Below are 11,955 nucleotides of genomic sequence, written 5' to 3'. Positions count from 1 at the left end.
ATCTCACTTAATGATAACTCATTCCATCACTATTTTGCAATGTATTCTATAAACTTATATTGCACACATTTAAGACACATTTAAGAAATTAATTTTTTAATATATTTAATACTTATAATGCAACACTAATTTATTTTATTAATAATTTTTAGAATTTTTAAATTAGAAAAAAAATTCATGATCACTAATATAAAATTATGAAAATATTTTTTTTAAAATCTCATTTATTAAAATTAAAATATTTTTTCTTAAAGTGATTTCATATTTTAATATCTTTTATAATATGGTGTGGATAAACTAAAAATAATAATTTAATATATATACAAAATAATTAAAACTATAAAATATTTTTTTAGAAGAACCAAATTAATATGACGTTTTTATTATCTTATCACTATCATTTTTGTTAGTTTTTTTTATAAAAAGATCATACTACTTTTATAGAAAATAATCTTTATATTCATTTTGATACCATTTTGTATTGAAATTCAAAATAAATGTAAAATAACTTTAAAATTATAATAAAACTTTTCAAAATAATTATTTTATAATAATATTTATATGTGTGTATATAAATTTAAATAATTGTATGATCTTATGTATTAATATATTAATTATAATAAAATAATCAAATATATTATTTAGTTATTTAAATTAAAATTAGTTATTTTAAATAAATAAAAAAAAATAAGAACTTGGAGTGGAGGATTTAAGGCAACAGTGTCATTGACCTTACCTTAGCCACGGTGCTGTTCGATTCCTACCCTGTTACCATTTATATAAAAAATAAAATAATAATAATAATAATATATCCAAATATTATTAAACATCGAAACCCAAGACAACGTACCGTGTGTTGCCCTTGTTAGAACACCGTCGTGAATCACCTTCCTTCTTATTCTTGATGCCTTCTACGAATTCAAAATGCCAACGTGATTCATATCGTGCTCAATTTATGAATTCTCAGTTTCTCAAACTCTACTTGTCCACAATTTTATTCTTCAGTCAAAAGACTCAAAACACATTAAATTCTCAGTTTATGAATTTTAGTGACTGATTGGTAGAACAGGCTGCGATGGAAAAAGAAGTAGAATTGGAGCACAGAGCAGTTGAATCATTCACTGCACGTGCAGGAATACAGGTAATGTAAGCACTTGCTATGGTTTCACTTTTAAATAGGATGCAAATCTGTTAAGAACAAAAGTTTAAAAAGAAGAACTCAAAATAATTATGGGAGATGATAATTTTATTCAGCAAGTGTTTGGCTAATAAATAGCCTTCTCAACGGTTACATAAAAGAGAAACTGCAGTTCACATTTTCTGCTAACTTAACGTGGTAAACAAAACAAAAAAAACAACTCTAACAGTAAGCCTATTCCCTAAACAATAGGGATTATTAAAACTAAAAATGCAAATCCTTTCCTATTATAATATAACTACTTATCCTTTCCTTTCAATCCCTCCCTTAAACTAGTTGTCAGTAAAAGCTAGTTTACTTTTGGAACTTTGTCAACTCCCAACTCAGCTCTAAGCTTCTGGAAAACATCAAGTTTGAGTGGCTTGATCATTATATCAGCCAGCTGCTCCTGTGTACAACAATAAACCAATTTAACAGTACCTTCTCTTGAGAGATCATGCAGAATGGAATCGCACATCAATGTGTTTGCTACGCCCATGAAGTACAGGATTCTTTGACAACTTTATTGTGGAGCTATTGTCACAAAATATAGTTGTACAACTATTTTGTGATTGGCTCAATTTCTCTAAAATTCTCCTCATCCATATTGCTTGACTAGCACAAAAGGCAGCAGCCACAAACTCAGCCTTTGTTGTGGAGAGAGTAACAATGGGCTATTTTTTTGAAGACCAAGCGACAGCTCCAGAACCTAACATGAACACATAACCTGATATGCTTTTTCGATCTTCTAAGTCCCCTGCATAATCGCTATCTGCATAGCCAATGAGACTCTCATCCCCTTCCTTTTTGTAAAATATCCCAAAATTTGTTGTTCCACTCAAATACCTCAGAGCTCTTTTTACAGCTTGTAAATGCAATTCTGTTGGCTTTCCCATATATCTGCTAATAAGACTAACAATGAACATCAAATCAGGCCTTGTCATTGTTAAATACATCAAACTCCCCACAATCTGTCTAAAATAAGTTTCATCCACCTTGACTCCACTTTCATCTCTAAACAATTTGAAGCCTGGAACAACTGGATTGTGGACAGAGTTACAACCTTCCATTCCAAATCTTTTTAGTATCTTCAAAGCATATTTTCTTTGACTAATATAAATACCATCAGACCTTTGCAGCACCTCAACTCCAAGAAAATACCTCATCCTCCCCATATCAGTCATATCAAACTATTGAATTTTTGAACTCAAGAAACATAAACTTATCATTGCCGGTGAATATAAGATCGTCTACATACAAACTCACAATCAGAATTTTACCTTCTTTGCTGGTCTTGGTGAACAAAGTGTATTCATTATGACATTTCTCGAAGCCTTCACTCATGAAATGAGCCTCAATACGATACGACTAAACCAAGCTCGTGGAGCTTGTTTAAGTCCATATAAGGCTTTCTTTAACTTATAGACCTTTTGAGGATCATCCTTCTGCACATAACCTTTAGGTTTCTCTACATATACTTCATCATTTAGTTCTCCATGCAAAAATGCAGATTTCACATCAAGTTGGTAAACTGACCATCCTTTTTGTGCTGCAAGTGCTATAATCATCCTCACTATATCCATTCTTGCAACAGGTGCAAAAACCTCATTATAATCAATTCCCTATTGTTGCACATAGCCTTTTGCCACCAATCGAGCCTTGTGCTTATCTACCTCTCCATTTTCCTTCAACTTAGTCTTGTAGACCCATCTAACCCCAATTTTCTTTGCACCAGCTGGTAATTCAGTGAGCTGCCATGTGTCATTTCTTTCTATAGCATCCATTTCAGAATCCATAGTTGCCCTCCATTTCTCATATTTCATAGCTTCTTCAAAGTATATCGGATCAGCGGGAATGAACATTGTTAAATTTGCTTCAACCTCTTCCTCTAGACGACTCTCACCACATATATAGTCTCTCATCCACACTGGAGTGCGACGAATCCTTGCTTCATTTGTATCGGATGACACAACTATATTTTCTGAATTGGAAGAGTTGACCCCCATCTCTTTAGTAACCTCTTCGTTTTCTTCATTCTCAACTTCGTTGTTTTCGTCATGCATTATAGTTATATCTTCATTGTCACCACATTTCAAATTGACCGGAACTTGCTCATCATAGATTTTATCCCAATTCCATGGCTTGTCTTCGTCAAACACAACGTCCCTACTAATCACAATCTTTTTTGCTCTTGGGTCAAAGAGTCTATATGCTTTAGACTCCTCACTTACTCCAAAAAAGACACAGGAAAAACTCTTATCTTGCAACTTTGTTCTCTTCACATTTGGTATATGCACATGTGCCATACATCCAAATATTCTAAAGTGTTCAACTGAGGGCTTGCTTCCACTCCAGGCTTCTTCAGGGGTGACATTCTTCACATCTAAAGTGGGACTTCTATTTAGAACATATGCTGTCCAATTCACAGCTTCAGGCCAAAAAATCTTGGGAACCTTCTTCTCAGAGAGCATGCATCTAACCATGTTCATAACACTTCGATTTTTCCTTTCGGCAACTCCATTCTATTGTGGCGTATAAGCTGTTGTTAGCTGCCTCTTAATCCCCTGCTCCTTGCAAAAATCATTAAACTCCAAGGAAACAAATTCTCCACCTTGGTCAGTACGTAGACACTTTATAGAACAGCCAGATTCCTTCTCAACGTAATTCTTATAATGTTTAAAAATAACTAAAGCCTCAGATTTCTCAACCATGAAATAGATCCATGTTTTCATAGTAAAGTCATCAATAAAGCATATGAGATACCTCTTTTTGCTGTTTGAAGTGGGTGAGATAGGTCCGCAAATATCAGCATGAATAAGTTGAAGTTTTTGCGTAGCTCTCCAGTTTGCCTTCTTTGGAATAGGATCTCGGTGTTGTTTCCCAATCATACAAACAGTGCACACATCAGTTGGAGATTTAAGTGGAGGAAGGCCATGTACCATTTTCTTATACTGAAGTGTTCTCAACCCTTTGTGACTCAAGTGACCGTACCTGCAGTGCCATAAATGAGCTATTTCTTGCACTGTTGTATGAAGGCAAGTAGGCTTTTGAGGCATTGGTACTGCAGTTAGTACGAACATCCGATTTGTAGTCATTTCAGTCTGTATTACAAGACCTTTCTCCGGATGATATATCTTGCAACTACCATTTTGAATGAGAATAGACAAACCTTTTTCTTGTAGTTGTCCAATACTCAAAAGGTTGTTTTTCAGTTCTGGCACATAGAATACCTCAGTCACCACATGAGTGAAGCCATTCACTTTCAACCTCACATTCCCCTTTCCTAATACTGACATCTTTGAATTATTTCCTAACTTCACAATCTGTCTAAAATCCTCATTAAGATTGTAAAACAGCGCTTTGTCTCCGCACATATGATTACTACAACCAGAGTCTAGAAACCATGCATCTTCTCTTTGAGTTTCATTAACATCCATATAGGACATAAGCAACATTTCTTCTTCTTCCTCATGCTCTGCATAGTTAGCTTCTTTATTCCAAGTTGGGCATTCATTTTGAAAATGTCCAAGTTGATGACATTTATAACACTCCACCGTAGCTTTACTAAAAGCTATCCGACCACGTCCCCTTTCTCTACCTCTAAAAGTTCCACGTCCACGACCTCTTATTCCTTCATGTGTCACCTTCAAGGCCTGCTCTTCTCCACTATGCTTGGTAAATTTTTGTTCATGAACCATTAGAGAACTTTGCAATTCATCAATAGAAAGTTGATCTATGTCTTTGGACTCCTCAATTGAGCAAACGACATAGTTATACTTCTCACTCAATGATCTAAGAATTTTTTCAACCACTGTGACATCTTGCATTTGTTCTCCATATGTTCTCATCTTGTTTGCCACAATCAGCACCCTTGAAAAATATTCTGTCACTCCTTCTCCAGCCTTCATTTCTAGAGTTTCAAACTCTTTGCGAAGAGCCTGTAAATGAGACCTCTTAACTCTAGCATTCCCTTCAAACTTCCTCTTCATAGACTCCCAAATTTGTTTGGAAGTGTTCTTCACAAGTATGGTCTCCAATATCTTCCGTTCAATAGCCTGAAAGAGATAATTCTTCACTTTCAAATCTTTCAGCTTCAATTCCTCCAGCCTCTTGCGTTGTGCTTCTGATTGCTCCACCCCTTTCTCGGGCTCAACATAGCCCGTCTCAATCAAGCTCCAATATTCTTTGGAGCGCAAGAAGTTTTCCATCAACATCGCCCAATGATCATAATGACCATCAAAGCGAGGGATCGATGGTTGTACAAAACTACCCTCAGTTGCGATCTCCTTTTCTACTGCAAACTATAAAAAATGTTGCTCTGTTTTATATCAGGCCCAGTAGGGGCTCTGATGCCAGAATGTTAAGAGCAAAAGTTTAAAAAAAAGAACTCAAAATAATTATGGGAGATGATAATTTTATTCAGCAAGTGTTTGGCTAATAAATAGCCTTCTCAACGGTTACATAAAGAGAAACTGCAGTCCACATTTTTTGCTAACTTAACGTGGTAAACAAAACAAAAAAAAACAACTCTAACAGTAAGCCTATTCCCTAAACAATAGGGATTATTAAAACTGAAAATGAAAATCCTATCCTATCATAATATAACTACTTATCCTTTCAAAATCATATTAAAGCACTGTTTTCTGTAAGGATTTTGCCATATGTCAATAGTTTATATCATAATTGCATTGACAACACTATGGTAGATATATATACATGCTGGGTGTCAAGTTTTCTATATGGCTAAAAATTCTATATATGAACTTTATAATCAAGTGCTTATACAGAAAACATGTAATCGAATTCTAAGCATAGAAGGAAATTTTTCCTTGAGAAAAAATTTTAAAATAACACGTATTTATAATACTAGTATCCAATCCTTGTGTGATTTTAAGGCATTAATAACTGTCCCTGATACTATTGGGATTGCAATCTTTTCTATGCTAAGCCTATTTACTTGGAGATTAGGTTGGCTGGACCGCTGGACCACCATTGGGCTGCAATGGGTCAGTCATTTCGCTTATTGGGCATCCTTGTAGAGACAAAGAAGTATTTTTGGAGGGAAAGTACAAATAAAGGAGGGTAAGGCATCATCCTAAGAAGAAAAAGGAAAGTACTAGAAAGTAAAAATTGCAGCAAAGCTGGCCATTCTCTATCTTAAGTCCAGAAAGTTGGCTTCATTAACACAACTATTAGAAGAACAGTACATAGGTCATATATAAGATTCTATATCGTAATAATTGTCCTGGTATGCATAAAAGTATGTGTGAATCTTCACATGCTGGGGTCAGTGGGGTGTCCAAGAATAGGAAAGAGTTTTGTATACTGAATCTTGAGATGATTATAAAATAAATTTTATTAGCAGAAATGTTAATTAAGTGTTTGGTCACATTAAATTTGAAAATAGGAGGTATGACCATCTCAGCTCGGTCAATGCTGCTATGCTAGTCTGACTACATTCCCTCAAGCTTTTTTGATAAAGTTTGGCATCATATTGTCACCAATGATGTCTTTTGGTCTTGCTATTAAATTCTTTTAGGTATCTGCTTGACCATTAAAAAAATTAATGAGAAATAGCAACAATTCCACAAGGATAATAATAATAATAAGTCTAGCAATATATTCTACGAGCTCAATCAACTACCCGTAGATTCCTGGGCAAGATTACCACATTTGTAAATCAATTATTTCCATAGCTGCAAAGATACTATTTTGTCGAATAGCAAGAACCAGCTTGGGGTTTACTGAATAACATGTTCAAGCTCATTGATCATGTTTGATTGTTACCTAGTGTTCTTACCGGAGATCTGCTGTAGAGGTGATCCGCCGAGTAAGATTGGTGAGCCTCCTTCGCAGGTACGTTGGTGTTCCAAGATGGGGGTGGTACCTACAAAAGAGACTCCGATGCTAAAGTTAGGGTTTGTATGAGTGGATGTCTTGTATAAGTAATGCACGTACCATAGTGTGAGTTAGGGTTGCATTGGGTCTTGTGCCTGAGATCAGTTATGATCTAATTAGATAGCGAATCTTGTCTGGACCGAGATCTCCTAAGATCGGTTATGATCTGGTTAGATTGCGGATCTCGTTTAGACCGAGGTCTCCAAATGCGTGTTCCGAGGTCATTCCACGCAACTGTTCCGAGCTCGAGCTCGGCATGGCGGTACAGATAGTACACTAGCCCCCCGAGCTCCGAAGACCGTGGGTCGAGGAGTTTAAAACCGAGCTCGTCAAGGAGCAGTGACCTTTCGCGTACGCCTATTTATCGAGATGCCATGTGTCGCAACTGGTCATTTCCAGAAAACGTGCAAGTGGCGCGTTAATGGGAGTGACGGTTATGTAATGATGGTTTGCCTTTGTCATAATGGTTCTCAATTAATGTGTCATCAGATGTGTCCCTTGACTGACACGTGTTATGACCGTTTTGAATTTGGGAGGAACCCTTTTCTTTCACTCGCGCCTCTTCCCTTTTCACTTTACTCATTTTTCTCTCTTTCAACTTCTTGCGCACGCTGTTTCTCTCGTTTCTGTTTATCCTCCGTCTCCATTTTCTCTGTTTCCGTCGTCGTTTCCGATAACCCATTCATTATTAGGGTTGTTTTCTGAGGAAGAGTACCAGGTACTTCCTTTCTACAGTTTTCTTTTTTCTTCTTCCCAAATCTTTCTTCGAGTCTTTCTTGTTTTCTCCATGGCTGGAGGAAGTGGTGCTGGATCCTCTGTGCCTTCCAAGGGCAAGGGCAAGGCGCGGGGCAAGGCGGTGGCTACCCGCCGCTGGGAAAAAGAAGGTGGTGGAGCCGCCTACGGACCTCGTTCCAGGCATTCCTGGCTACGACTGGGTTCGGCGCGAGATGGGGAAGGCCCAAAGCGTGTTCCGGTCCTTTCTTGAAGTTAATGCAATTTTGAGATCGTACAGGGTTTGTGACCCTTCCATTTCCCGAATGATCCGGCTTGAACCTTGTTAGGCCGGTGAGGGCGTGTATATGGGGAAGTCTACTGACCCTCCCCATTTATATGTTTACCAATGCTTCTTCAGGGATTTGGGCGTTTTTCTTCCCTTCACACAATTCGAGTGTGACTTTTTGAATTTTATCAACTCGGCTCCTTGCCAGTTGCACCCAAACAGTTGGGGTTTTTTGAGGGCTTTTCAAGTCCTGTGTTCGACCCTAGGGATAGAGGTGTCTCTTCCTGTCTTTCTTCATTTCTACCAACTGAAAATAGGCGTTCCGCCTTATGGCGTGCTGTCCCTGAGTGGGAGTAGGGATGGGGGTTTATTTACTCTCTACTCTCAGTCATACAAAAATTATAAACAAGAGTTCTTCCGGGTTGCCCTTGTTGATGTCGATCCCTGAGTGGGCCAATTGAAGTTGACGGCTTCGGATACGGCCGCCATTGATAACCTTACCGCGCTTCCTCGCCCGCTGGATTGCAAGCTCGTCCTGTCGCTTGCGAATTCAGCGTACAAAGAGAGGGGCCTGGAGAGTGAGTATCTCGTCCTCTTTAGATTGTTAGGGTTTGTGAAACCTTCTTTTTCTGATGTGTTTTATTTTCTGTTTGCAGGCATCATGGGGAAGAACAAGTGGCGAGAGCTAAAGCATCGCTACAATGTTGCTGAAATTGAGGTCCCCGAGCCTCAAGAGGAGGAGATTTCCCCCCTGAAGGTCAACCAAAAAAGAAAGAGGGGCGAGAAAGAGGTCGGGGGGACCTCTGCCCCTCGTGGAACGGAGGAGGTGACCTCCAAGGCCGCTGATGCCGATGCAGTCGACCTTACTGGGAGCCCTCCGCCTGGGGAGGCTCCCCAAATGGTCGCTGCGGTGACTGCTGAGCGAGTTGCTCCTTCTGCCGAGGTAAGTGTCTTGTTTTCTTTAACTTTTCTTCTATGTCGGTTTTGCTTTGTTTATTGATGCACTATTGCTCTTTGAAGGCAGGGATAGCTGCTGAGGTGGAGGCCCCGGTTGCTGAGCAAGTCGCCCAGGCCGCCGTGGTGAGTACCTCGCTTTTCGTTTTTTCCTTTATCTTGTATGTTGTTCTTTTCCTTTTTTGACATGGCACTGGTTTTTGCAGGCAGGGGACGCTGCCGAGGTCCAGGTGCCTCCGAGGTCGGAGGTGCCAGGCGTGGACCCTCCTATTGCTGAGCAGGGGATGCCAGTTTCTGCCTCTGTTGAGGCTCGCGGCAAGGGGCCGAGTCTCGAGGTCTCCACAGCTACGCCTGCACCCTCGGCGGCGCCGTCAGGTTCATCGCAGGGGGCTTCCTAGAGCCAATACATAGCTCACCGCTTCGGGAAGGGCCTCACCCAGGTGCGATTGGACCACGTGAGTGCCTCGGCAGACATGAACTCGCTGTGGAGCGCTGGGGTGACTGCCGAGAAGTTCTTCCCCCAAGGTTCGCTGACCTCGGGTGACCAGGGGCTGATAGACGCTGCCCAGGTCTTTCTACAGAGGACCATGGCGATTGTGGCCCACTAGAAGCATAGGTGGTCCAAACATGAGGAGGATCTGGTTAAGCTGAGGAGTCGAGTTCAACCTTTGAGGGACGAGAACAAGGTCTTGAGGGAGGAGAACAGGTCTTTGGCGGCTGCTCTCGGGGAGGCTAAGCTACAGGGCGAGGCCGAGCTCCAGGCCACCCGGAGGAAGTTAGTCAGGGTCCAAAAGTCCTTGGAGATTGCTTTGAGGTTTAATGAGACCTATGCTGCTCAGGTGGGCGAGTTGCGGGAGCAGACCAATTCTTCCCGGGCTCGGGTGCGCTCCTTGGAGGACGAGGTCACCGCACAGAAGGCGGAGCTGGTGGCGGCGGCCGAGAAGCGCCTTTGCGATGAGGTGCTCCTTGGTGGCCAAGCAGAGGAGAATGCCTCTCTGAGGGTGGACCTCGCGAAGCTGGAGGAGGCGAAGGCGGGACTGGAAAGGAAGCTCGAGGAGACCGAGCGCGCTGTTATTTTTTAGCATAAGAGGGGATTTCTGAAGGCAGCTCGCCAGGCGAGGTTTCTCGCCCCGGGGTTTGACTTCTCCTCCATGCATGTGGAGAAAGTGGTCCGCTTTGGGAAGCTGGTGGCGGAGGATGACCTTGAGGACAACTCTAGTGAAAATGCCTCCGCTTAGGCCACTTTTGTGATAGCCTAGTTTATTTTTCCTGTTTGGTTATTGCTTTTGAATTTATGTTTGGAACTCAGCATACATTATTGTGTATATAGTGATGGTTCTTCTGCTCTTGGACTTGTGTGTTTTTGCGCTCTTGCGGGGCTCAAACTTGGCCTGATGTGTATGTTTTGTCTTGAGGTTCGAACTCGACTCGTAGCTTATTATGAAATAAATTGTACCACGGTTCAAACTCGACCTCCGCTTTTAGGGTGAAATAGATCGTGCCTAGGTTCGAACTCGACCTCGGATAAGAGTATTAAGGTTCGTACTCGACCTAAAGGTAAAATGAATTATATCAAGGTTCGAACTTGACCTCGGGTAAGCGTATTAAGGTTCGTACTCGACCTAAGATTAGGGTAAAATGAATTTTATCAGGGTTCGAACTCGACCTCGGATAAGCGTATTAAGGTTCGTACTCGACCTAAAATTAGAGTAAAATGAATTTTATTAAGGTTCGAACTCGACCTCGGATAAGCGTATTAAGGTTCGTACTCGACCTAAGATTAGGGTAAAATGAATTTTATCAGGGTTCGAACTCGACCTCGGATAAGCGTATTAAGGTTCGTACTCGACCTAAAATTAGAGTAAAATGAATTTTATCAAGGTTCGAACTCGACCTTGGATAAGCGTATTAAGGTTCGTACCTAACCTAAAAGTAGAGTAAAATGAATTTCATCAAGGTTCAAACTCGACCTCGGATAAGCGTATTAAGGTTCGTACTCGACCTAAAATTAGAGTAAAATGATGGAGATAAGAGAATGAGTTATTTTATTGGATATATGTGCCTCGTTAAAAACCCTCTCAGCTAAAACCCATTTTTATATTTTTTGGGATAAAAGACTGAGGCGGGAAAAGAGTGCACAACTCATTTGTACAAGATTCAACTGAATAAGGCTTGAGATGCGTGGCATTCCAAGTTCACGGTATGGGCTTTCCGCTAAGTTCCTCTAGTCGGTATGCTCCGTTTTCCAAGTCTTCTATAACTTGGAAAGGGCCACCCCAAGTGGGTGCGAGCTTTCCATCTAACGTGTCTTTCCGAGCTTCTCCTAGCAAACGCCACACCAGGTCACCGACTCAGAAAGAGCGAGGTTGCACTCGCGTGTTGTATCTTCTGGAGGCTCGGAGCTTGCAGGCTTCTTCGTGGATTTGAGCTTCTTCTCTGAGCTCGTCAACCAGGTCGAGGTCGGCTGCCAACTCTTGAGCATTCTGCTCGTTGTTGAAGGCTTGGCGTCAGTGCGATGTCTCTCCGACTTCCACTAGGATCATTGCATCAGCCCTGTAAGTTAGCCTGTAAGGCGTTTCTTGCGTTGTTGACTGGGGGTGCAATGGTACGCCCAGAGGATGTTGGGAAGCTCGTCGGCCCACTGTCCTTTGGCGTTCCCTAGTCGCTTCTTAAGTTCCCGGAGGATGACCTTGTTAGCTGCTTCGGCTTGACCGTTAGTTTGCGGATGTTCCACCGAGGTCGGGAGATGCTTGATACCGAGCTCGCGGAGGAAGTCCTCGAATCCTTGTGCGATGAATTACCGGCCGTTGTCGGTAACGAGGGTGTGAGGGATTCCGAATCTGCAGATAATATTCCTCCAGGTGAACCTTTGCACATTTTCAGCGGTGATTTTGGCGAGTGGGCATGCCTCGATCCACTTGGTGAA

At 41.1% G+C, this 11,955-nt stretch overlaps 1 protein-coding gene across 2 annotated transcripts; it reads left to right on the top strand.

The window, feature by feature from the left end:
• The first annotated feature begins 764 nt into the window (after window positions 1-764).
• Window positions 765-11,955, top strand: LOC109789166 (uncharacterized). Of its 2 annotated transcripts, none has more exons than XM_083063669.1 (4): window positions 765-1,146; window positions 6,146-9,018; window positions 9,096-9,155; window positions 9,236-11,955. In XM_083063669.1, the coding sequence occupies exons 2-4, from the start codon at window positions 8,737-8,739 to the stop codon at window positions 9,425-9,427; spliced, it is 534 nt and encodes a 177-aa protein (XP_082919795.1). In that variant the 5' UTR covers window positions 765-1,146; window positions 6,146-8,736; the 3' UTR covers window positions 9,428-11,955. The 2 variants fall into 2 exon arrangements, with proteins under 2 accessions (XP_082919795.1, XP_082919794.1); XM_083063668.1 differs by having other exon boundaries at window positions 785-1,141.

This window comes from Cajanus cajan, chromosome 9, assembly GCF_000230855.2.
Source record: "Cajanus cajan strain Asha chromosome 9, NIPB_CcT2T_4, whole genome shotgun sequence".
NCBI lineage: Eukaryota > Viridiplantae > Streptophyta > Magnoliopsida > Fabales > Fabaceae > Cajanus > Cajanus cajan.
This window is presented reverse-complemented; position numbering and strand designations above follow the sequence as displayed.

Coding starts and splice junctions, on each gene's coding strand:
- LOC109789166 (XM_083063669.1), top strand. CDS start 8,737: ATGGGGAAGAACAAGTGGCGAGAGCTAAAGCATCGCTACAATGTTGCT. Junction 9,019..9,095: donor GAGTTGCTCCTTCTGCCGAG/GTAAGTGTCTTG, acceptor TGCTCTTTGAAG/GCAGGGATAGCTGCTGAGGT. Junction 9,156..9,235: donor AAGTCGCCCAGGCCGCCGTG/GTGAGTACCTCG, acceptor TGGTTTTTGCAG/GCAGGGGACGCTGCCGAGGT.